The 27,870-nt window shown below is 38.4% G+C and overlaps 1 protein-coding gene across 1 annotated transcript in view; it reads right to left on the bottom strand.

The window, feature by feature from the left end:
- The window catches only part of Diaph3 (diaphanous related formin 3), a 449,862-nt gene that overhangs the window by 305,387 nt on the left and 116,605 nt on the right, over window positions 1-27,870 (bottom strand). The window contains exons 6-9 of the mRNA XM_038310273.1: window positions 20,170-20,244; window positions 20,015-20,084; window positions 15,370-15,506; window positions 12,139-12,244 (exon numbers count right to left, since the gene is read on the bottom strand). Coding sequence (XP_038166201.1) covers window positions 12,139-12,244; window positions 15,370-15,506; window positions 20,015-20,084; window positions 20,170-20,244 — 388 coding nt within the window. The remainder of the gene's footprint in view (window positions 1-12,138; window positions 12,245-15,369; window positions 15,507-20,014; window positions 20,085-20,169; window positions 20,245-27,870) is intronic.

Raw genomic sequence — 27,870 nt, 5'->3', positions numbered from 1 at the left:
CTCTACCTTGTGTCAAGATGACATAAAACTAGACAAAACAACCCCCATACTCTTATCATTTGAGAGACTGGAGACAAAGAAATTATGACTTTGAGGGCCAACCTGAGCAGTAAAAGCCCCTCTGAAGGGCGGGGGGAGGGGAGCGACAATCCTATGAAGAAAAGTTAAGACTACTCCAAGGTTTATGGCCTATGCAATCCAAGGAGTAAAATAATTATGTACTCTGATGGAAAAGACCACAAGTTCAACCAGGAAGTTCAGGATTTCTAATATCCCAAATGCTTAATGCTAAGAAGTGAACTTAAGGCCTCCAACATTCTGGACAACTGCTAACCCACGGAGACTCTCTTGTAAGCTTTCTTTCATTTATTTTCTTTATATTGATTGATTAATGAATGGTTGGTTGACATTTTTGAGGCAGAGTCTCATTACATTGCCCTGGCAGACCTTCAGCTTGTGATCTTATCATTCTCCTGCCTTAAATTCCCAAATATCTAGAACCATAAGTCTATACCACCAAACACAGTTAGCTTCAGAACTTTAAAGTTGGAAACATCTATTATGATCAGAATCAAAACTAAGTAAAAAATGAAGAAAATGAATACAGGCACTACTACTAAAAAAAAAAAAAAATGGGTACAATAGTACTCTAAAACCAGTATCTCAAATAAAATCAACTGAATGATATAGACAAAAGATGGTATTTCAAATAATTATTTTCAATTGGAGGTATAGAAATCAAAAATAAAAGGGCTCTAGAGAAATAGAAGGAAAGAGAAGGGAAGGATTGCAGAGTCCTGTAAAAATGAAAGTATGATGAACTTTGTCAAAACAAAGCTATAGCACAACACAAACTATTTCTACAAAAGGACAGAGTGGCTGACTGCTCAACTGCCTAACACCTTCATCTCCTGGACACTATAATCAAGCAGGAAGTTGCTGTGGGAGAATCATCTTGTACCCTGTAAAGATTACTTGTATTTTAATAAAACACTGACTGGCCTAGTATTAATTCTTACATCTTAAATTAGCCCATTATTCTTGTCCGTGTTAGCCATGTGGCTTGGTACCTTTATCAGTAAGGCATTCCTATCTTGCGTCCTCTGTGGCTGGGTCACAACTGAATACTGAGCTTTCCTCTTCCCAGAATTCTCCAGTTCTCATCACCAGTATCTACTTCCTGCTTCGTAGTCCCGCCTATACTTCCTGCCTCACTACTGGCCAATTAGCATTTTATTATGTAACATGAACGGGGCTAGCTTGCTTGGGTTTTCTGTCTTGCCCGGTACCCCACAGCCGGCAAGCCTCAAAGAAAATCACACAGAGATCTCTATAAGTTATAAAGCTGATTGGCGCATTAGCTCAGGCTCCTTATTAGCTCTTGTAGCTTATATTAAGCCGTTATTCGGATCTATGTTACCCATGTGGCTCAGTACCTTTTTCAGTGGGGCAGATCACATCCTGCTGCTTCAGTAGTCTGGGCAGGATGGGCGGGAATCAAATTCCTCCTTCCCAGAATTCTCCTGTTCTCATTGCATCATTTCTACTTACTGTCTGGTTTTCCTGCCTATACTTCCTGCCTGGCCAATCAGTGTTTATTTAAAACATGATTGACAGAATACAGACAATTCTCCCATACCATATTAAATTAAATTATATTGAAACAATACAACTGACAAATCATTAAATTGTATAAGATCATTGTCCCACAGCTGTAAGGAAAGCATAAAATTTAAACTGACTCTAAAATATTCTCCTTTGCTCCAAATGCATCATTATACATGAGAAATACTGCTCTTTGAACTTATTTTAAGCATTCCTACATAAGAACACTTACCTTTAATTGTTACTGAAAATTAAATTCTGAAGTTTCAAAAAGCAAATATTATGAGCTCACTTGATTATTCTCTTCCCAATTTTCAGAAGTTCTCCTTTCATGAACAAATCTATCTTTACCAACAAATTACTACCTGGAGGATTTGATGGAGAAGTCGTTCCCATTTTCAGAATAAGTACAATTGATTTATATTTTGGGGGGGGAGGGGAAGCAGCAGCATAAGGATACATGACCAGGAAGTGAGACACAGAAAAGTTACAATAGCAGGACAAAAACCACTACTGTCAGGAACCAAAAGTAAAGGCATAAATAGATAGAACAAAATAAATACAAGAAATGAGACAAGTGAAACAAAAATAGTTACTATGTAGTATAAAGTTCATCAAAAAGCAATGTCAGGAACAAAACAGATGATAAAGGAAAATTTAAAGAACTAGACAGAACTAGACAGAGGTTGGCAGGACAGTGGGCCTGAATGACTCCTGACACAAAGGGGATTCCTGATTTTGAATTTGAGGGAATTGATTCAAACACAGATACATAACACCTAAATTCTTTCTGGTGCAAACTTCACTACTATCTCTCATTCTGCTCAGCATACAACATGAGAAAAATGAACAATCTATGTACGTTTAACCTTTGTCTTACGACCTTTTGGGCACAATACGCTTAAGTACAAAATTCAAGCAAGGTACAGTAGCACGTGACATACATGGCCATCCACAAGGCATGTTCAGTTTTTCAAAGGTCACCAAAGCAGAGATAACTATGCTAAAAGAACTTAGAATGCAATCTAATGAGCAGAAACAAGAGCTGACTTCTGAAAGGTCAGCTTGGAGTCAAAATGTTGTTTCTGGATATGCGTAGATGTTAAATTAGCCTGGAGCTAGACCACACTGTAAAAAGAGTGTGCTCAAGGCCCTCAACCCAGACTGAAATCAAGTACTGGAAAATAATCAAATGAAAACGTAACTAGATCTGTGATACTCACAATCTGAACCTGGAAGATACAGTTTTGAGGACTTTTCACCTTTTCTACCCTAGAGCGAAATCCAGCCATCTCTCTGTGTACAGTCATATTCCACATATGTCAATATAAGATGAAAAAATGATGCTTATAGAGAAAGTTATTTCCAGTATATAAAAAGAAACTTTAGAGATTTTTTTAAACACTATATAAGCATTAATTCAAAAAAGAACTGAACAGACTATATAATGTAGATAAACACAGGAACGGTATTGTGTATCACATTAAAGCTCTATAATCTCATTTGTATTCCAATTTGAATGCTCAATGCATGATAAACATGGTAAGAGAACAAGACAGAACTTGAAAACTGCATATACCCGACACACAGATGCAGAAAAATTAACTGCAGTACTCAAGGGCTAGAATTTACATGAGCACCAAGACAAAGCACAAGCTTATATTTTTAGAGATAGTTTTTAGAGACATTCAGACTTCCCTTGAGGTGTTGTTAATTTTTTCCATATCCTCCAATGCATTTTGGAGAAACTGCAAATAATATAATTTTTAAATCAAATGGTAGATAGCTGTAAATAATGGAGCATAAGCTTCTAAAGGGCAGGAATGTATGTGCTTCACTTTCACAGGTCTAAGAGCAGCAGTCCCCTTTGAGGCAATAGTTGAGAATCCCAAACTAATATTCCTTACTAGAGTTCAGAAAGGTGGCTATAGTATTAGATATTTTAACATGTCCAGATTCTAGATGTACTCCACATAGTAATGTAAGTTCATATTAAAATGATATTTTAATGTTAAAGTCTGTTACTATAAAGACAGTTATGTTTTATATTCTACTTGACTCATGCTTACTCATTAATCTTATTGAAGCAAACATCTATAAGCAGCAGTCAAAAACAGACTAGTTAGGAAAAACTGCATCCTGAGATTCTCCAACTACAGGCCTAAAAATGCACTCTCTAATAACCTTCTTCATTTGTCCTTTGTTGTGGAACATTACTTTAACTAGACAAAGATGTGTTACACTTGTTTATGCTACAGAATATAACTAACTGTAAAGGTGTGTTACTTTTCTTTGTGCTGCGTTTGTTTTGGGATGTAAGGATATGTGTTTAATTATGTAAAGATGTGCTGCATCAGTTTCACATTGCCTGCCTGAGGCACCTGATTGGAGCAATAAAAACTGAAAGATCAATAGCTAGGCAGGAGAGGTGTAGGGAGGGCTGTTAGGAGAGGAAATCTGGTCTCCGGCAGGAAAAAAAAAAAAAAAAAAGGAAGAACAAGAAGATGTCAGAGGAGGAAAGAACAAGGGAGTGGCCTAGGGCAAGAAGCCAGGCAGAGGACAAGTAGGCCGACTAGAGAAGCAGCGAAAGTAAGATATGCAGATATACAAAAGGAAATAAGCACCAAGACAAAAGGTAGATGAAGGCAAATGGGTCAAGTCAGAAGAGCTAGTCAGAAACGCGCTGAAGCTATGCCAAGCATTCAGAACTAATAATAAGTATCTGTGTCATGACTTGGGAACTGGTTGGTGGCCCAAAAGCAAAAGCCTGGTACAGTCCTTCACAGATGACACATGTTAGAAATTAAAATTACTTTAACTGATATATTTGGAAGTATGTTTAAAAGAAATAGAAAACCAAATATAACTATTTGAGGAAACTGTTAACTGGGTTAAGAGTGTTAATAAATGGGCTTGGGGTGTGGAGAGGCACTGAAGGGGCAGTGCGAGCAAAACCAACCTTCCACAAAAACACTGACTCATTTCTATATTGCCCAGTGACAAATTTCAAAGAACAATGATCAGAACTCATGGATGATTTATTTGCTTTAATATTTTACCAAATTGAAAATCTTTATATGGGAAAGAAATTTCTCAATTTTTAAAATTAAAATAATCCTGTCTCTTTGTTTCCTTAATTTTCTGAGACAGAAAATGAGGACCAACTAATTTTAAATTTTCTGTAACTGACCTGAAGAAAACTACAGGAAAGACATTTCTTTTTTTCATATTCAAAGAAGACTGACTTTGTAGGAGCCATAAAAAAGCAACCCTCTGACTGACCACAGGAACAAACATGGCCAACAGCTCCCGCTATCTCTGGGGCACACAGTGGCTTCTGAACAGAAGTCATGGCCTCTTCATAGACTCCACTTTGAGGGCCTCTGAATAAACACATCAGATAAACGGATATACAGTAAATACGGAACTGCGGCTCAACCTTACAATGCCTTTGCCCAGCTCTCCTGGCTCTCCAGGTAGTGGAAACCTTCCCAGCAGGCCTTCCTTCTCCCCCTCCAGTCAGATCTTTACTTAGACAGTCCTCTGAGGGGTCTTCAACCTGCTTCCCAGAAGCCCTAATAGACAGCTCCCCTGGGCTCCTCAAGATCCATATGTTTAGATTATCTGAAGAATCAGATAATCAGAAATAACAATTTGATCCTTTGTTCTGACTGTTAAGACGGTATTCTCACTTTTCCTTGGATTCTCTGTCTGTGACTGTGCTCTGCACTTTCCTGTGTTGCCAGAGAGACCTGGAACAGCTTTCTTGTAGTAAATGTTCAAGGCACCAAATGCTGAACTACTGCTTTCTTCAGTTTCTTTGGAACTTTTATCCTAGACTGGAGAAATACCATCTATAATCACATTCAAAACTGAATCAATGTTTTCAGGATAATGGAAAAAAAACCTCAAGATATGGTGATTGGGTAACAGAATGAATGTACTTAATGCCATTGAGCTGTATGCTAAAAATCTGTATAAAATGGCAGATTTCATCATATATATATTACTCCAATGAAGGTAAACTAAAAAGAACAGTATCTATGCACTTCAAGAAGACTGATGAAATTATAAGATCTGAGTTATTTTAATAAAGACTAAGTGGTCCACAGGAAGAAGTGACAAGCCTAGCAGCCTTTCAGTCTGAGTACAGCCAATCAAATTTTATAAGTATAGAGGCAGTTAAATACGAGGATTTAAGTATGTTTTAAGTGAGCAAGTACAGAAACTAAAGCTATCCATTCACATCAAAGCATCGGGACAATAACTCTGCTCTCAGAAACAAGTTTCACAATCTTTCCCCTTCCCCAGACTTGCTCGCTAACCAAACATTTCTTCCCCCATAGTTTAGAAACTTTGGACACCATGATTTATTTTTACAAGTAATTAATTTAGGAGAAGTAGTCTTATGCCACAAGAGCCAAAGAAGTGAGGGTTTCTAATGAATTGGAATCTAAATTTAAAGTACAATGAACACATTACAGAGCTCCAAAAACATGACGAATAAGACAAAGTAAGAGGGAAAGTGGCACCAGTGAGTCATTAGTTTGTTTTCTATTCCACGACAACTCCCCAAAGTCCTTCTCAATCCTTCAGGAATTAGAGAAGCAACACCAGTGTATTTTGTTCTAGACAACTCTATCTCAAACCACCTTAGAGAGCAGAGGTGGTGTCCTATTACAGCTCAAAAAAAAAAAAAAAGTAAGCCTGATTCCGTGTCCCACTTGAGTTATACTAATAGTACATTTGGAAAGACAATAGTTCTGTAATATCAATGACCCTTTCCTATAACACAATCTGCCATCACTATCAAAATACCCCTGCCCATTTGATAACCATTAACACAATGTTACTGAAATTCTGTTTTACAGCAAAAGGTAACTCCAGCCCCTTCAAGCCTCCTGCAAATGAGCTTACCACATCTTTGGGTGCCTGCCACAAAGCACCTCCTACGACTATCAGTCTACCGTCTGTGAGATGAGTGAAGCACACAGGCAAGAGTAGGGGCAGCAGTCTCCAAACAGATGCTCCAAGAAGACAGAATCAGGCATTGGAAGATTGCTGTCTCCACACAGTCCTTTCCATTTAAGATCCCAAGTGAGAGATCTTAAGAAGAAGGAAGCTTTCTAAGATGTACTAGATAAATCGTCACAATTAAATGTTACGTGGAAAGCAAGCATTTGATGGCACATTATAGGTAATCGGGAATGATGTTGAAATATTTGTGGGAACACTACACCAGAAGCACTTGGGAGCCTCTGAAGGAAATCTGTCTACCTAGAAGGAAAGGTGATTCACCATTCGCCAATAGGCCGCTTTCTTTACAACAGAACACAAACAACCAGCATGGTATGGCTTAGTTCTGATTTAAGCTGAAGTGACCAATGATATCACATCAGCTATGGACAGCACTCTGGTCAGCTTCAACTCTCTAGCCGGGGTTAATACATAAGACTGTACTCCCTAAGATATGGCTTGTTTTTCAAACACCTTCTGCAAATATTCCTAAACATATACACGGTATGAGCTTCACAGGATGAGAAATTGGGCTGACAGAGCTTATACTGGGTCAACTGCTATTAAATCTTTCTTGGGCTAGGCTCAGTGAATAAAGTACTTTCCCTACAAACAAGTCCAGAGCAAAGGGAACAGGGCACCTCCCCTGGTGGGTATAGGACTTACAGCATACTGTTCTCATAATCTAGAGGATAGTTACAGGAAAAAAAAAAATCACATATCTACCAAGTAAAATTGAAAGTCACCATTTCAACCCTAAGATGAATTCTTCCAATGAATTCCTAAAAATCGATCATTCGTGATTAACAGAAAAATTTCAACAAATGTTGCAATCTAGGACAATGCTTCTGATGACTCAGCAGAGTACAGCTTTAGCTATAAGATAAAAAAGATCCATGTAAAAAAGAGAAAAAAAATAAGGAAAGAAAGAAGCTGCAGCATGAATTAGAAAGTAGTTAGTATACACTGATTCCAATCTTCCTCTAAGAAGGATGTTGCCAGCATAAAGGGACAATCAGACAGAGATGGGATAATGTGACAGGCACTTTGGTTCTTCCAAGACAGGTTTGGGAGATTTGTCTGCCCAAGCATTCCCAGGTACAGCTTGAGTAGCATCAGAAGTGGTTTTTCTATCGGGACATTACTGTGGTGTGACTTTTCTCCTCTGCACCTAGTTGAGCGGTGTGTTACTTACATAAACTCCCTGAGCCTTCCAGAAATTCTACAAAGCGCTTAGGGTCATTTGCTGCACAAATGGCGCAAAGTGGATTAGGCTGTTCGCAGCTGAGCATCTCTTTCTGATAGATTTGAAAAGAATAACTATTGTACATTTACTTCAAGTCTAATGTTTTTACCTTTAATCTATTTCTTAAAAATAAAACTCAGGCCTAAAATATAATCTTTAAATCATCTCAGGCATGTACTTTGCAGTTTCTCTCCAGAAAATATCAAAAGGAGGAAAATTTGCTTCATTCTATCATAATCACAGGCAGAGAAACTATCATTATTATTAGAATACAAATAAATATCTAACAATTTCCCTTTAAGACACGCATTATTATAAATATGTTTATCAATAAAAGATCCTCATTATTCTTTATTAACTATCAATTTAGAAGAAAAAATTGGCTTCTACTTTATTTAGTTGTAAAAAATATTATTTTCAATTTGGTAATTTGCTAATATCACCCACACTAGTACATTTCAATAATACAAATTACACAGCTAATAAAATAAAGTAGGCATTTAGAACAACAGCTTTATAGGAAAACATAGTTAGAGCATTCTAAAATATGCCTTATTTCTGGAAAATTCAGAAGTATACCAGAGATGAGATTGTTTTTTGATATTACTATAATACGCTTGATAAGTTTTAATGGAATTGAAAAGTGCATACCCAGTAATATCCCCAAAAGTAAATGTGTTTTCCCTTTTTATTTGGGGGTGGAGGTAGTAAATAGGTTTTCTGAAAAATGATACCTTTTTTTCCCTCTTTCATATATTTACACAAATCCAAAATTATATTCACAGCATCTTCTAAATTTTGGCGCAGAGTCGAAAAGAAATGCATTTAAATTTGGAACTTGCCCACAAAGACACGAGGCCAACCCTGGCAGTTGATGGGACAGACACCTGAAAACAAAGGGCTTGGAAAGTCAGGCAGAGCTAAAAAGATTCTTCAGTTTATGAACTTGTTCAGTGGGACCAAGGTGGATGCCTCTGGCAAGAGATGTACAACTCATCAAACTGGCACCAGTCCCTTCCACCACTTCTCAATCTCTGGGGCACAGTGTACAAGCTCATTGGTCCAGAACTTAAAGCTGGGTATTTAATTAGCTCAATGAAGATGATAAGAAGACTCCAAGGATGTGGCCTATTTACAATCATCCGTTCCAAGAGAACCCTTGTGATCTGTTCCTGAATTGCCTCAGAATTTACCTTGGCAAAACGGTACAGCATGATGCAGCTGAAGTAGTGAGCGTGGCTGTTTGGGTACCACAGCTGGTTTGCGATTGCATTTAAGAAGAGATAATGACCCTCAGTGTCTAAGTCCACTGATGTGGGATTTCCCTCTACATGCTGTGATCACCATTGATAAATAAAGGAACTGCTTTGGGACTATAGCAGAGCTATAGGGGAACAGAGCTGGGGGGGAAACTAAGATAAATCCTGGGAGAAAGGAGGCGGAGTCAAGAGAAGCCATGTAGCCCCTCATGAGAGAGACGCCAGAACTTTACCAGGTAAGCCACAGCTATGTGGGAATACACAGATTAATAGAAATAGGTTAAATTAATATGTAAGAGTTAGCCAATAAGAAGCTAGAGCTAATGGGCCAAGCAGTGATTTAATTAACAGTTTCTGTGTGGTTATTTCGGGTCTAAGCAGCAAGGAACTAAATAGCAGCCTCCTTGCAACATCTATACTGGATATTATTATGAACACATTGTAAAGACAGAAAGAATTGGATTTGAATGACAGTAAAACGACATTTCACTTCGTGATGAAAACTAAGCTATAAAAACCATGTTAAGAAACTTATTTCAATGTAGGTAAAACACCAAAAACTTAGCAAAACTTAGTTATTAGTATTAACTATAACAAAATATACAGTTACCACATGCCTTTAGTAATGGCTTCCTAAAAGCCAACTCAAGTACAAGCAAGAACTGTATCAAACACTAGATTGATACATCTGCCAAAGGACCATGTTGCTACAAGCACCCTTCCACTAATCACTTATCAACAAACAAGGCAAGTAAGTCATAATTTAAAAATTAATCAACTCTAAAAAAATGGTCAAAAGATATAACAGACCCAAATATCTAACAAGAAGCTACTGAAAAATAAAACGTGGCATAACAGTGCAACAGAAACACAAAGTGTCATTTAAAAAAATGAGATAGTGAGATTATTCCAACACGGAAGAAAACTGACTATTCAGCAGATAACAGAATCTAGTCATGTGGTGGGCATTTGGGAGGCCGAGGCAAGTGAGTCTGAGGCAAGCTTGGTCTACACAGTGAGTCCCAGAATAGTAAGAGACAGAGCTAGAGAGACCCTGTCTGAAAACTACAACAATCCCCTCCCTGAAAAATTCTAATCATGCAGAGCCAGGTATTATAGACTCTGTGTATGTGTAATAGCTGCCATATGCAAATCTCTCTAGACAGAAAGAAGTGCCCTAGAACTAAATAAAACAACAAAATTAAGGAGTTATAGTTAAAGAAAGATTTTATTTAGGAGCACTAAAAATAATCTAACATTGATATAGCTAACCGTATATTCAATATAACAGAGACCTGACCAAACAACCCTTAAAAAAAATCCCTAAATAGGTACATGGCATGATATATAGACTTCACGCAAATAAAACTTTTTAAAAAAAATTTACAGGAGACTGGGCAGTGATGGCAAATGCCTTTAATCCCAGCACTAGGGAGGCAGAGGCAGATGGATTTCTGGGAGTTTGAGGCCAGCCTAGTCTATAGAGCAAGTTCCAGGACAAGCTGGAAAGCTACAGAGAAACCCTGTCTCAAAAAACAAAAAAAAATTACCAGAAAACTTCAAATTTTAATACATACAACTTTTGAAAGGCATTGAAGTCTTAATCTTTAGATAAGGAGAAAATGTAGAATCAGATTAAAGAGATATTAAAAGTGGCACCAGATGATAAAGGAGCAATGAGACCAAGGGACATGCAAAGACTTAGAAAATAGATAAGAAGGAAAAGTAAGAAACAGAAATGAATAGGCAGGACAGGAGGCAGAAGAGGCAGAAGAAAGCACAGAGATAAGAGGAGTAAAGCAATGAGACAGGAGTCAAAACAAAACACAGCATCCTTGGTCTGGAAGATAGGACCACTATTAAAGAATACAGGTAAGCCCCAATTCCTTGTCCTCCACAAGAAAAGAGCTAAGCTTCTGGAAGCAGGAACCAAACAATAGAGATCCTTTATCCTGATCTTCAATCCTGGTATTACCATGAGTACTAACAACAAGGTTCCAAAGGAGACACTCATATCATGGCATATAACATCACAGAAAAATTTCATTAGTTTCACAGTTCAAATGTCATCTGATTTTTCTTGAAATATCATGTATAAATTGTAATTTGATACTTTTAAGTTTTAAGATTCTGCTCTACTATTACTTTTACATTTAGAAACAAACAGAGTCGTAGTACAGATAGGCCTCCTTTTACACAACTATACTTCACATATGCAAATCATTTTAAATTGCTTAGAGTGCATTTCTGTCATGTCATTCTGCACACTAGTAAGTAACAGTGCAGAGAGTTAGATCACTCAAGAATCCTTTTAAATTTCCCAAGGAGCTAGGCCGACTCAAGGATTAAGTCTGGAATGGAGAATTAGATGTGAATATTTCTTTATGGTTAATGCTGGGCTTGATGGCACAGCTATTATCCCAGCGCTCAGAAAGTAGAAGCAGGAGAATTGTTACCATGTTCATGGCGTGTCAGGGCTATACACAAATTTGATCATAACAATTAGGGCATCTTTTTTACTTCTTTTAATCAATACTTTATAAAGTATTTTTGTGTTTGCATAATGAAATGGCTAAAGTTACCTACAACTGTGAGGAGGGGAATACCTTGAAGAATGATCTATTTCCTTTAACCTTCATAATATTTGCAGAAATTCTCAATTTCAATTTTAAGATCTACAATAATGACAAATCATAATTCATATAATTCAAAAATATTACCTTATATTAGCATTAATTACTAAATAATCACAGGACTGTTATGATAAGGTCTGTAGAAAAATCTGTTGGTTTAAAGTTGGAAAATCTTTAAAAACGTAAGGAAGGGCTCATGGGTATTCACCAAGACATTTGTAAAATGTTACAAGAATACAAAACATGCATACATTAAGTATAAAAACTAAAAAGGCATTCACACTTATATGATGTTTACAGAAGAGTCAATCACAAAACAGCTTCCAAGAATACACCTGATATGTCGTTCAGAACTACATTTTTGAAACATAAAACGTACTTGCAGTTGCACTGAATTGTGCCGAAGGCCTTCAACAATGGAAAAAAATCTGTCAATTTTTCTTTCTTCTCCAGCTGAAGTCAATGCTTCTAAAACTTCTTCAAGGCTATCAGAAATTTGGAGTCTATTAATTAAATAGCAAGGATCAAATAACAAAAATGGCATGCAATCACTTTACCATGATAATTAATAAAACATGAGTTCATTACTATAAGTGCATACTAACGGTACAAAATAGCAGGATTCACGGTGACATTTCCATGCACACAAAGAATGCATTTATCACATCCACCTTCCCTACAAATCCCGTTACCCACTCCTCCTCTGTTCAGGTTTTTAACATCTTTGCTAACTTTACAATCTTCTACTTTTACATCAGATCCTTTTCCCCGACTGGTATCTACTTGAGGGAGGCTCAGCATGTTTTTTCTGTATTTTGATTTATTTATTCCTGGCCAATACCCTCCGAGGTGTTGACCAAGCATCTATAAAACACCATAGGTCAGGACTAATTTGAAACATTTTTTCCACTTTGTTCACATTGGATTCTTATTTATACTATTTTATTGAAACATAAAACTATACCATATAATGTGACATTTCAATGCATGCGGGTGCTGTGTAATATAACATGAGGAAAAGCATGGATATCTCCCCAAATAAGTCATTCTCTCCTGATAGCAGCGTTTAAACCCATTCCTCTACCTTCTTCTAAAACACACATTATCATTTTCTAGAGTCAACACCCCTGGGTTTTAATGTATGAAAACTGTATGCAGTGTGCAGATTATAAGCCATTATAAATAAGAAAGTAGGCAGAAAACAGTTGAACAACTTGTTCAGTCTAACATCTACTTCTCCAAAGTGCTGAAGCATGGATCTAAAATCTGGCAGCCTGTGGAGGCCAAATATCTAAAACGCTCTCAGTCAACACATAATGTCCCTCGAATAACGAAACTGTGACACTCAAAATCAAATAGTAGCACAAAACCATAAGTAGTTAAATCTAAACTACAGTATTTGTGATAAGATCATTTCCCTTTTAAAAAAACGTATAAATTCTTCATCTCTGGATGAAAATATGCAGCCCTAAATGTTATTTGAATTACTCTGCCATTTATTCCAATGTCAAGAAACAACAAAAATAATACAGAAGGGCTGAGAATCGAGTTCACTAGTGGAGTGCTTGCCTAGCTTGTGTGAGGCCATAATTTGAGTCCCAGAACTGAAGAAGTAGGAGGAGAAGAACAATATATGTGAAAAAAGATGAAGAAAGAAGAGAAGGGGAAAAGAACAGAAAGATGGAAAATAGTGGAAAGGAAAGAACAGGATAAGAGTCTAGGAGGAATAAGAGTAAAGAGAAGCAAGAGAATGAGGAGGGAAGAAGAGGAAGGAGGAACTGAAAGGAATGGATAACAAAGAATAAATGGAAAGACAGGAGGGAGAGTTCTGAGTCATGCATCAATATACATGCATACATGGCACATACCAACTCTTAGGGCACACCAAAATCTAAACAAACTTTCTAGATCGAGAAAGTACTGAACCTGACTGTCTGGCTTTTTCCATGCCTGGGATCACAGGTCAGATTAGATAAATGACTTCTATAGACACACAGAACATGTGCTTAAAGGCTCAGATTCAGAGTATTATGTACCTGGGCAATTACAGCCACCGAGTCAGTTCAATACGACCTAACTAGCAGGACCGCCCCAAGACTGACTCTCACGTGTGTTAGAAAGGACTCAAACTAAGTTCAAATTGTAACAGTACATTATGAGCCCTGGGAATTGCATGCTGAGATTAGAGTACTACTCAGTGATAAAAAAAACAATGACATCTTGAACTTTGCATGCAAATGGATGGAAATAGAAAACACTATTCTGAGTGAGAACCTTCATCTGGCGATGGATGGAGATGGAGACAGAGCCCCACATTGGAGCACCGGACTGAGCTCCCAAGGTCCTGATGAGTAGCAGAAGGAGGGAGAACATGAGAAAAAAAGTCAGGACCGTGAGGGGTGCGTTCACCCATGGAGACGGTGGGACAGAACTAACGGGAGATCACCACGACCAGTTGGAATGGGACTGATGGAACATGCGACCAAACTGGACTCTCTGAACGTGGCTGACGGTGGAGGCTGACTGAGAAGCCAAGAACAATGGCGATGGGCTTGGACTCTACGAAAAGGACAGGCTCTGTGTGAGCCTTGTCAGTTGGGTTGCTCACCTTCCTGGATCTGGGGGGAGTTGGGAGGACCTTGGACTTAACATAGTGTAGGGAACCCTGATGGCTCTTTGGCCTGGAGAGGGAGGGAGTTGGGGTATGGGGGGAGGGGAAGGGAGGAAAGGGGGAGGAGGGGAGGAGATGGAAATTTTTAATAAAAAAAATGAGGATAAAATAAAGGGCTACTTATAATTAGAATTCTAATCTTACTTAAGGTGTTCGGGTGTGTACTTTATCACCAGGATATATGCTGAGTGGCTGATTAGGTACAACCTTGTAGCCAAGACTTGAAGCTTCAATGTGTTTTAGACTACAACCCATTCAAGTCTTACATATAAATTGTCAAAAAGCAATGTACTTATCATTAGAAGAGATAAGCATGACTCACAATTACAATTTTATATATATTATAATTATAATTAGATAATATAATTAGATAATAAAAAGACACCATTTGTACATTTTTACTCTCTACTTTGAATTTTTATTAAGGGGTGAGCTTAAAGAAGTTTAAAAGAAACAAGATGAGGAATCAGTTGTTCATGAAATTATTTTAGTCCCTAGTTAAAATTTTGATTAGCAAAATACTTGAACAAATATTTTAATTATACAAATAAGAAACGAAACTAACTGCCCAGACATATATCAACACTGAGGTTGTATGCTTCTGTACATGACTATGCAGGAGACACAGGTAGACTTACATGCTCTCCTCCCCCACAATGCAGGAGACACAGGGAGACTTACATGCTCTCCTCCCCTACAATGCAGGAGACACAGGGAGACTTATATGCTCTCCTCTCCTACAATGCAGGAGACACAGGGAGACTTACATGCTCTCCTCCCCTACAATGCAGGAGACACAGGGAGACTTATATGCTCTCCTCCCCTACAATGCAGGAGACACAGGGAGACTTATATGCTCTCCTCTCCTACAATGCAGGAGACACAGGGAGACTTACATGCTCTCCTCCCCTACAATGCAGGAGACACAGGGAGACTTACATGCTCTCCTCTCCTACAATGCATACTGCAGAAAGAAGCTTCACCACATCCGCCATCATACTGGGCTGCTTGGGATCCATGGCTTTTGCCAACAAGGAAAGACTCCTCTCCTCACTCATAATTCTTTCTAAGCCATACTGCAACAAGAGAAAATGAGTTAAATGTTAGGAGTTATTTGGAAAGATGGTGCATAAATTTTAAAAATTATATTTTACCTCTAAAAAAGACAAAGTATGAGGACCTTGTAACACCATAAAAATTTCCCAGGTATTACTATTATATTAGGAGCTATGAGAATATACCAAATGCAAAAAATCCATAGAGAAATAAGGGATTCTCAACATTAATGTACAAAACAAATAAAGAAATACTAAAATAGTCACGGAGGACAGGGCAATCTCTGTGCTAAGAAAGAAAGTGGATAAAAATGACAAGCAAACACACAGATCAGCACTGTACTGATAAACCAAAGAATAATTCTATGTCATTTTCATGAAACAAATGAAAAAATAAATAGAGTTAACCCAGTGTATTAAAGTATTATTGTTCCAACATAGAAAGTATGTAGAACACTTTTATTTTCCTTAAGACTGAATATCAAGTTGCATTTTCTAATTACACCACATCTGAATTCAGACTAGACAATTTCAAGTTTCAAAACCCAAGTGGCTGCCACAAGACAGTACAGGTCTAGATCTGAACCTAGTATATAAATACACAAAGGCAAAGGACAATTTAGAAAGGAGCTGTGTAGAAACTCCCATAGTAGAAATATGTATTCTGAGCACAGTGGTACTTATAATCAATAAACACATTCAAAATGACTTATTGAAGGATAAAGGTTATTTGCTACTGCCATAAAGTCACATCCAATTAGAAGATAAGCAATTATATGAAAGGCATATTATTTTAAGGAAGTATGTATTATATCTTGGCATACCAATAATCTGCATCATCAGTATAAAAATGCAATGGAAGATATCAAATAATACTTCTCCCTCCCATGTAATTTGGATGATCTTTCTACATAGTATAAAACTTGTGGATAAAGTAACTACTGTAAATGATCACAGGACCAGTAATCCCAATTACACACCTACCAATTATGGCTGAAAAATGGCTATAAATATAAGTATCAAAGTCAAAACACTAACAAGGTTAAACACAAATGCTTTATTATATAATCATATTTGTAATGTTACTATCACATATATTGGCATTCATAGAAAAGGAGGAAAAAGCAAATTTGACATTGTGCAAAAATAGTGCATTTTCTGGAAAATACTATGGTGAAGAGGTGTGACAGAGGGAGTGCAAGAAGAAGAGCCAAGACCCCAGAAATGCGAGTGGTAGGAGTTCCTTCTCCTTATTCATGGGAAAAGGTTTACAGACAATTAAACTGGTCAGAAAAAGGCTCACTGTTCTGATGTTCTGAACTACAAGCTGAGACTTCAAAAGCTGGCACAGAGAGAAGAGCCACACCATGCCTTGGTAGTATTGCAGAAAATTGTCAGTAATATAGAAAGCACCCTTTGAACAGACTCAGAAAGACAAAGATTAGCATGCTCTGTCCTGACAAAAACGCTGATAGATGAAAGCTTGTCCCTAGTGCCTGCCTTCCAGATTCAGTCAGGCGGCTCTCTAGGCTCCAGATAATCTGGGGAGGCTACAGTCAGACTTCCTACCATTTCCATTTCCCACCCCCACCCCGATTCTAACTCCTGGGTGGGAGGGCTGGAATATGAGCACACTCTGATCTTATGCTCTGACCACAATCCTGTGACACCAAAGGCATGACCTCTAATTTTCTCAATAAAAAATATAATAAAATAAAATAGAAGAGCTCATTTGGGGAATAAAATGAGGCCATATTACCACTTTTTCATAACTATTACTAAACAAGGAACTGTCATATACTTCAATAAAATTATGTATGCAAAGACTTAGAAAAAAAAGAAAAATTGACTGTGAGAAATAGTTCACTTACCAGTGCTAGCATCAAAGTTCTTTTAATGAAGGCTTTTAAAATGAGAGCGCTATCACCAATTTGGGAAGGTCTAAAAAAGTATCTTTCCTGAATGTCAAGGACCCACTTAGGATAATATGATAACTGGCCTGTTCTAAACCCAGAACCAATGCTGTGTTCTCTTAGCATTCCACAGAAGGCCTATTGTTACCTAACAGAATTCCAGGCAGCTGAAGATAATATCTTTAGCTAAGAGAAGATAAATACTCTCCTCCCTGACAAGACATCAACATCAACACTGTATGACGACTGGGGATAAGCGACAATCAATGGTGTGTGTATCCCAACAATCAATGGTGTGTGTCCCAACAATCAATGGTGTGTATCCCAACAATCAATGGTGTGTATCCCAACAATCAATGGTGTGTGTATCCCAACAATCAATGGTGTATGTCCCAACAATCAATGGTGTGTGTATCCAACAATGGCGAAAATATGAGGGGTGAGGATGGCTTTAACAGCAAGACTCTCATTTTCAATGGGTGTAGAATTCAATCCCCAAACCCCTTTCGAAAATGAAGTCTTACTTTGTATGCCTCCATATTTTAAAAGATTCATTTAAAAATTACTTTTTTATTTTTGTTATTTTTAATATCGGTCAACTACTTTCGTGCCTAAGCCCTCAGAGTCCAGAAGAGGGAGTCAGATGCCCTAGAATTGGAGCTATGGATAGTTGCGAGCCATAATGTGGGTGCTGAGAATCGAACCTAGGACCTCTGGAAGTGGATATAAAGTTTTACACAACTGAGCTAACTCTCTAGCCTTAAAAAAAATACTTTTAGTTCCATTTAATGTGATAAACAATTCATTTTGACAAGATGCCACAGTCATTTATATTAACGACATAATTGATGGTAGCAAATAAACCTAAAGGCTATAAAGTTTCCTCATTAAAATGAAATCCAGTGAAGACTTCACAGTGATATGGTAAAGTGCACATCTATACAGCTGATTAAATGAAGCTTAGGAAAACTAACAACAACCTTGAGTTGGTAATATGACCAGCAACTTTGCAAAATAGAGTCTATATTTTAAAATATTAATCCCAAGTGTCAGTGACTAAATTTTCTGTTTTATTAACCTATGTGCCATTATCAAATTCAAATGCAGTATTTTATGGCTCTATATAAACTATAAGAAATAAAATCTACTATGACTAAAAACAAGTAAGGAATGTGATTTTCTAAATAATAATTTATTTTAGCCATTAGTCTTCTCAAATTTAACTTTGGTCACAAAAGTTTAAAAGAGGCGCACCTGCAATTCCTTCGAGCTTCATGCCACCAGGAAAATTCCCCTACGACAGCCTCACTTTTTATAAAGGCCTCTAAAAAGCAGCTCAACTTGCATGGTGGGAACAACCCCCCTACAAGGAGCTTCTCATCCTTCCAGTGCCTGCTCTTAACATGCAGACAGCCTACTTCACATAACAGAGCAAAATTCTTAAAAAAGGACCTGTGGGTCTACTCCTTAGGCAATCTCTTTGGGAAGTATCAAGCTGGGCAAAAAGTAAACAACACTCTATGCATTAAAAAAATAGAAGATTGTAAAAGTGACTCAGCAGAAAGACAAATGTCTCCAAACCTGAGGACCTGGGTTCAGTCCCCAGAACCCACATGGAAAAAGAAGAGAACCAATTTCCACAGGCTGTCTTGCTTCTTCCACACTGACCCTGTGGTACAAGTGCACAGACACACATGAACATAACATAAATAGGTGTTTAAAAAACTAAACAGGAAACTCGGCAGAATGCTCTCACAAAAAACAAAATTAGAAAACACAAACAGTTGATATAATAAAATTAAATACTAATAATTTAAGGATGTATATATTTAACCCTCCAGATAAAGGCAAAATATGCTTCATTAAAATTTACCAAACATGTACGGCTTTTCTATAGAACATGATCACATATCACAAGAGCATACATAACCTTTGCTCCTGATGTCCAACATCTGACATACCTATCATTACGTCACACATCAGGAGGTAGATGAACTGACAGAGCTCAAGAAATGAGGTCAATATCAGCAATCACCAAAACGGAGTGAGTGACTGGGCAGTGATGGCCTACAGTCTTCTGCTTAAATCAACTTTACAACACAAGTACTTTACACTACACAACTTTACTACACAGATATGCCATATTATGTTGGATCAATAATAAATATATCACTGCTGCATTTCTAGAATCTTCTCACATCTGTATATATTAATTTTATCATAGGTTTTAAATTCTCAGGATGTGAAGCATAGGTTTTCACAACTTGAATCTCTGGTAGCATATATATGAACATATATATAAACTATAGTTACTAACAGTGTAGGATACGAATGCCTAAATCCTGCTGATCTTTTGAAAATCAAAAGAAGAGGAGAAGCAAAAGAAGGCTCAAGGTGGAGAGCACAGGAGAGAAAGCAAACACTTCTGCAGACAGGGGCTCACGGTTCAGGGCAAGCATGTTCACCTCCCAGCTCCTCCTAAGATCCCCTGCTCTTCTATCAACATAGCAGACAAACCCATAGTCACCCAATGGCATGCAGTAGAACTCTCAATGGTGAGGCTGTAATTCATGTTAGACTCTGTGGTGAAGGAACCGCAACTCCCCTGCAGCATACCTGTGTGTTCATCAGGGCTTTCAGACACTGGATAACTTTGTGCTGATTCTTCTTTACAACTCTTTCTTGGCTGTGTTAACATAAATATAACAATGTTGAATTACAGTTGGACATACTAACAGAGAGCTTAATTAAATATTATTAACTATACTTACATTTGCCCACTAATCAGTTTTTCCAAAATGTCCAATAATAGTCCGAGTCCCTCATGTCCAAAGCTTTGCACCCAACTAAAAAAAAAAAAACCAAAGGTGAGTTGCTTTTGTCTATAATTATTTTAAAATTTTGTAGTCATAATCATGACTACTATAAGCATAACACTAGATACAAAACTGTTCGTGGTTCTTATACCTTGACTGTAAGTGTTGAGGGAAAATGCCACTATAGACAACAATAGGCTAACATCATCCATTCAGGCTTCTAAGAACTGAGTCTCAGCCATGCTCCATGTTCAACATGTTGATAACTAGGAGTCGTCCATGGACACACAAGTATATATACAAAAAACTTGAAAAAACTATCAAACAGAGCTTCAGTCAGTACAGCGACTCACTAGATTAAGCTGGACTATCAAATCTGGGAAGGGAAAACTATAGAGGGAGGGAAGGTAAAGCAGATACTAGAGATGAGACTAAGAAAAAGATAACGGACAAAAGTTTATCAACACAAGAGAAAGATACATATTAGGAGAACTTCCCAGACTACCAAAATGAAGTTCAATAACTATTAGGAATATCTTAAATTTCAAAGATCAACTTCTTTAAGAATTAGAGGGAAAATAAAACATTTATCATGTAAGTATTTCCATCATGGCTGAATGGCATGTGATCCATGAATCAGTGATGCAATCAAAAGGTTTAAGGAAGTAGGACATTATTGCTACTGGACAAAAAATCATGTTGATTACAGAAAAAGCACAAGTGGTAATCAAGAAACACAGGTTAACACATAACAAAATTGTAACTGTGTCTCCTAAAAAAGCGGGGGAAAACAAGAGCAGAATTTCTATATGTATATTTTTTATGTGTCCACTTCCATGGTTTCCTTGTGTATGAAAAGTAAATGCTAAAATTAAACTATCAAATAATCTAAAATCGGCATAATAGAGCATGAGAACAAGTCACAAACAAGTAAATACTGTCACTTTCTTGATTAGGATACAAAGTAACTTCTCCTAGATATAAGCAAAAGCCAGAGTGACCACAGCATAGTATTAACCTAAAAACAGAAATGCAACTGCCAGAAAATTTGTACAAAGCCTAGAAGTGACCCTTTACTGCCATATCTGACTAGGAATGGCCCTCACAGATTCATGTGTTTGAATGCTTGGCCCATGGGAGTGGCTCCATTGGGAGGTGTGGCCTTGATGGAGTATCTGTGACCTTTTTGGAGGAGGTGTGTCAATGTAGGGGTGGGCTTTATAGTCTCACATTCTCCAGCTAAACTTGGAAATCTTTATACTAAGTGAAATGGGTCAGGCACAAAATGATATGCACTGAGTCATTGCACTTCTGAGGAGATCTGGAAAAGCTGATCAAGTTTAACCTGAGACACTAGGGGTGGCTATCAGAGGAGAGCAGTGGGGCAGCATGGACAGTCTGCTGAACGGGTACGGACCGACAGGAACAAGAGCTTCCGGTGTGCCCTAGAGGGTTATAGCCAACAACTCTGTGCTACACATCTCTAAAGTCAGAAGGAAGAGTTTTGAATACTGATACCCCAAAGAAATGATTAACGTTTGAGAGATGTTGAATCTAACTAAACATCCCAGTGTAGCTATGTATACAACAGTACACAATACATCCCATTACATGTGGAGCTTTCATGTTCCTGTCTAAAACTTAGCTTAAACTACGAACCTTGTGTGAAAATCACCTTCCACATTTAACACTCTGTGGACACAGCCTCACCACCTGTACATTTTCAGAATTTCTGACATCCGAGAAGGCAAATGCACTGCATATTTCTTTGCAATCACATTGGCAGTCTCCAGTCACACGATCTTCCTCATCTCCTCTCTGCCCAGTGAAAGCCATGAAATATCTAGTTGAGCAATGCCAGGAACAGCAAAGGCACTCCCCATCAAAGACTGAAGACCACTATTATGGCTGAGAGGAAGGAAACAGCTACCTAAATGCCACTGCTTTCAAACGAAGCTGCTACTTCAAAAGTGAAGAGTTTACTTTCTCCTATCAGCTACAGACAGATTACCCACGGGCATTTCAAATCTGGCTTTCATGTTTCATGAAAAACACCTACAGCATCCGCTTAGCTGCTTCCCTTGTTTACATCTTATTCTGTATTTATTCTTATTTCACATGCACTGTAGAAGCTTGAAATCAAACATGTAAAGAGCAATTTGTGAGTCTTACTTGATCAGGATTGGGATGTGTGGAGTCTCTGGGCTCTTCGCAACCGCTTGTGTTATTCTTTCCCAGTGGGCCTTCAATATTTTATTTAAAGTGGATTTTCTACCATTCCCATATTAAAAAGTATATACATAAAAAGATTCTAAAGCTAATATGAATGATTTGAGATTATTCATACTGTTTCGCCTTCAATCCCTGACAAATAGTTACTATTTACAAAGTTAGCTTCACTGTAATATATAGAGTAACCTTAAATTATGTTAGTGTAATATGCTAATATTTTGATGAAGGGTAGGATTTACGAACGATGCAAACCCTATACAAAACACAAATTTCTTGGATCTGTGTAATAACAAAAGATAACTACCTAAACTTTATCAACCATAACAATTATAACTAAAAAAATGGGACCAACAGTTCTCAAATCAACAATTTCTAGATATCCCATATACGTCTTTTCTAGACTACAATAATTAAACTTTTCAAGCACTCACATGTATCATATATAAACTGTCTATGAAGCAAAACTCACTAAGGTAACTTGAGTGAGAATAAACAAATGTCAAATCATATTATCTTGTAATCATCTCACTATGGGAATTAATTTATCAGCAACAAGATCAAGGTGAACAAACTATAAAACGAATAATGTAAGATGCAATACACTAAGACATTTTTCTTGTGTGTGTTGTTGTTCCTTTTATTTTTCTAAATATAATTATATTCTTTTTCCTTTCCCTTTCCTCCTCCAACTCTTTTCCAAACCTTTTTTTTTAGATTCTTTGCGAATTTCAAACAGTGGATTTCGATTATCATACCCTCCCCAAACGCCTGCCTGATCCACCTTTCCCTCCACAACCTTAGTGTCCTCTTTTTCTTCTATTCAAGTCCAGTGTGTGTTGCCCACCTATTGTTGGGGGATGGCAATCCACTACAGCACAGTAGTCAAGAACAGGGAAACTTTTTATGCTTGTTTCCATGCTGCCTTTTAAATGAGCAACTTCAATGTTTTTCTATTTTAATCTAAGTATTATTATGTGGTAAACACCTACCTAAGAAAGCTATACTTGTATGTCATAAATGATATTTTTTAAAAAGAAAATTGGAATGGATACAAGGAGTGAAAGAACAACATAAAGGACCAATATACTATTTAAACATAAAAACTAAAGGAAGTGTTATCAGAAAGGTCAATTCAAAATATACCCAAAGTCACACCTGGTTTAATGGTTCATAATTCCAGAATTCCAGCACTGGAGAAGTAGACGTGGGCCTACCCGACCTTTTTTTTTGAGGGAGGGGGAAAGAGGGAGAGAGAGAGAGAGAGAGAGAGAGAGAGAGAGAGAGAGAGAGAGAGAGAGAGAGAGAGAGAGAGAGAGAGGTGGGGGGCACTTCCAACTTTTAAAAGCTGCCGCACACAGGAGGTTGGCTTGACTACATCACACTGATGATGCAGATGGCGGGCAACTCAGGCATGCAGGCAAGGGTTTAGCTGAATCACACCCGATGTAACCACTGCGCCCACATGGGTTACGTGGGCCCTTTGTGCCTGAGGGCCGGCCCACAGGTGCCTGCCTTTAGAACCCAGAAGTGCAGCCTTATCTGTGGCTGAATAATTACAAAAGGTAGTTGTCCTTAGCAAACTAGATCACATTCCCCTCTAATTCTAATTATTTTCTCACTCATTATTTAGGGACACAAAATCACATCTTGTCTTCTGGAAGACAAAATGAGGTGCCAAGTATACAGCTCTGTAGTCTTGATAGGGGTTAGTTGAAATCCATAGATTTCTACAGAAAAGGCAAAGTTTCCGATCATTTGAGGAAAAAAAAAAAAACCTGGAAAACCATTATCAACTGCATTCAACTGGACAGCTGTCTGTCAGGAAACAAGAAGCCGGTCTTGCTCTGGCCTGACAGCACAGGGCCAACAGATGTCATCTAACTGTACCTGCAGTGGAGGGTGAATAAGCAACATGTAAACATGTAAACACTGTGCTTTAGGAACAAAGATTACAGAGATCATTAGGACATACGTACTGTGTGGAAATGCTTCAAAGTAGAAAACAATGCATATGGGAGATACTGATTTAACCTGATCTTAAATTCTGTAACAGAAGATGATCAAATTCTCAAGTGCATTGATGAATGCTAAGTAAGACCATGGAGGACTTGCAGGCAGGGATCTCAGTATGAAAGACGGGCTGAGCAAGGTATAGGAACCATTAGCAGAGACACATGAGAGGGAACTGGATGCCAATTCTCCAGATACAGAGTCCAAACTATTATGGTTTTGGTCCCTGTCCCTTTAAGAGACAAGCCACGCCCACTCCCTCCCCCATCCGCTGAGGCAGGCTGATCTTCACCTTCTGGCCTAAGCTTGCTCTCTTTTCCATCTTCCTCTCGGAGAGGCAGCTTCAACTCTGCCTCTCTCCCCACTTCTCTGCTTCCCCCCCCGCCCCACCCCTTCCCTCTCTCTTCCTTTCCCTCTCCCTCTCCCCCTACCCCCTTCATAACTCCCCTGAGTTATTCAACCTCACTCTGGAAGTCATGTCTACGTCTACCCATGTCTCTGTCTTCTGCCCGCCTGCCAAGTGTCTCCCTGCCTGGGACCAGCCACTGCTCGGGGACCGGCAGCCATCTCTGCCTGGGACTGGCTGCTCCCAGAGCCCACTGCCTGGCACCACATGGGCCGCCACCACTGCTCAGGCCACCGCTCTAAGACCGGCAGCCTTCTCTGCCTGGGACTGGCTGCTCGCAGGGCCCACTGTCTGCCGCCACATGGCCTGCTACCACCGTTTGGGACTTCATAGCATTTGCTGCTTGCCTACCGCTGCTGCCTAGGACTCCGTAGCATTTTTAAAAGAACACAACACAAACCATCTTCAAATGTTCTAAGGCAGTTTAGGCTACCAAAAGTATAGGGCCTAAGGGTCTACCCCTGCTCCCTAGCTTCATTTTGAGGGCAGTTTCTGGCCAGCTAGCCTTTCCTGTTTGTTCCTGTGCTCCCTCTGAGCAACCTGATGATTAGCTATAGGGCACTGTTGACTCCACCTTGGGCGTGGTAATTTCCCACCTGCCTGGGGTATTCCATTGTGCAGCAGCTAGGTATTTAAGGTTTTTCCTAAGTTTGAATAAATGGCATTCGGCTGATCTCCTTTCGAATGACCCAGGTTTCTTGTATGTTCTTTCAATCTCCAGGCCCTTGCCCGCTCACAAATGGTACAGTGGCGTGCGAACTGTACCAATAGAGTAATGCAGGCGTTAAACAAAAGCAGTTATTGCTCCAAAGGACAAAGGATAAAATCCATAGTATAAAAAAATGATATTTGAAACCTCGTTTTAGAAAACAAATATAGCTAGTCATCTCAGTGAACAGTAGGGACAACAGTCAGATCTCAGACTGGTGACAGAAATTCAGTCACTGCCTCTCTTCCATGTGTGTCCTTGGGAAAGGAAGCACAAATAAACCATGATCAGAACTTGAATAGTACTACCAGGCTATAAAGATAATCTTTATCTGATGTAGCTTTCTTAAGGCTGGTAAACACTTCCAATTTGCCTGTACCTGGTGATAAGTTAAAGATCAACAAACAGTTTAGAATGAAATAGAGGAGCTTTGGCTTGCTACTCTTTCAGAAGCCCCAACTTCATATCCCAGTGCCTATAGCAGGTGGCTCCCGCTGCCCGTAACTCCAGTTCCAGGGGAATATAGCCTCCACCTCCCTAGACACCTGTACTCACATGCACACGTAGGCACGCACACACACACACACACACACACACACACACACACACACACACTTTTCTAAAAGTCTTCTAAATTAAAAATAACAATTCCAAAATAAAAAATAATCTTAAAAGGCTATTTGTAAAATGAAACAGAAATATTTGGCTAGTTATATGTAAGCAGAGTTATATAGTAAAAAGTAAGGACATTTAACTGTAGCACCTCCTAATGCTGGTACCCAGAGCTGTACATTTACTTTACATTTGGAGAAGACACCGCAAGGAGATAATGTCTTTGTAGCAATACTGAGCTTGTCCCAGACTTTATGTTCCAAAATCAATTCATCTTTCAGATAGAGTACGATTTTACACTGATGAATCTGGAGTCACTGTACTAATTCCCATTTTAGGCCCGACTGCTACAGAAAGGGTGAAGTTTCGTTACGATTAAGCTTATGTTCAAGTGTTCATTAACAAAGGCAGCTGGCCTTTTTTAAGGGACTCACTGTGCGCATGATTCTGCATTAGGTATGAGAAATAAAAAAATGAATAAAATATGTTCTCTGCCCTTGAAGTGACCACAGATTAGTGGCTAAAACAAATGCTGAACAAAGTTATTTCCATAATGTCGTAAGTGCTATCACTGTGGCACTATGGGAACAGAAAGACATCACAGTAACTGATGCCTGACCTAAGTGTTGAAGGTTAAGTCACAAAACAGGAGGTTTTTATGCAGGTGAAAATACACACAAAGGCAATGGCCATGAGAGGGGTTCCCATGATGAATACCATGGCAAGCTCTATCAGAAATGACACAGGCGGGCACGGATTGCTTAGGCAGTGTAAACGCCACATCACTGATAACAGTAAGCCATCAAACAAATAGGCATGTGAAGAAGGTATTGGGTTCTTAGAGCTTCAGAAGCATGGTAAAGAGAGAGGGTGAGTCTAATTATCTCTCAGCATTTACACTGCCATGCAGGCAGACTGCATAGCACGACGGAGTCTGCTGCAGAGTTGCAGGTACAGAGAGAAGGCTTTGTTCATGGTCCCTGTGCAAGAAGAAAGGATGGGGTGGGATGGGTGGTCTATCTCCAGGAAATGGCTCCAAAGCTGGCAAACATCATCTGAGTAGACTAAGAGGATCTATGTGTTTGGTATGTCTGCCTAAGGAAGGTTTCCAACACCCCATGGCCATTACTGGGCTAGGAGCATCTGGAAGAAGGGCCTGGTTAGCATGTACCCTAACAATGATGGAGGAGAAGGAGCACTAGTTCTCTGCCTAAAGAGATGTGCATCCTAACAACAGAAACAACGAACATAACATAAAATGCAGACAGAGAGAATTAGGGTTACAAACAAGATAATCTATGAATAAAGACACTATCCCTAGATTACCTAGTTGGTTCAACCTAATCATATGACACTTAGATGCTATGAGTCAGTGAATTAGAAGATCAAACTGGAAGGCTCAAAACAGAAAAAGGAATCAACCCACCTTTATTGTTGTAAGTGTGGGGTGACTATCCATTTATTCATATCTTACTTGAATTCATTCATGTTTCATGGCTTTCAGTAAAAAAAAATACTGAACTTAATTCACTAGAATTACAGTATTTAAGAAATTATAAGTGAGCTTTATTTTTCCCAAGTTAATAGCTAACACAAAAATAAAATTTATTTTACTTTATTTTATTTTTATTCATTTTGAATCCTTCATACCTGCTGAAATTACTGATAAATTGTAAGAACACTTGGT

The sequence above is a fragment of the Arvicola amphibius genome, chromosome 13 (genome assembly GCF_903992535.2).
Source record: "Arvicola amphibius chromosome 13, mArvAmp1.2, whole genome shotgun sequence".
In the NCBI taxonomy this organism is placed as follows: domain Eukaryota; kingdom Metazoa; phylum Chordata; class Mammalia; order Rodentia; family Cricetidae; genus Arvicola; species Arvicola amphibius.
This window is presented reverse-complemented; position numbering and strand designations above follow the sequence as displayed.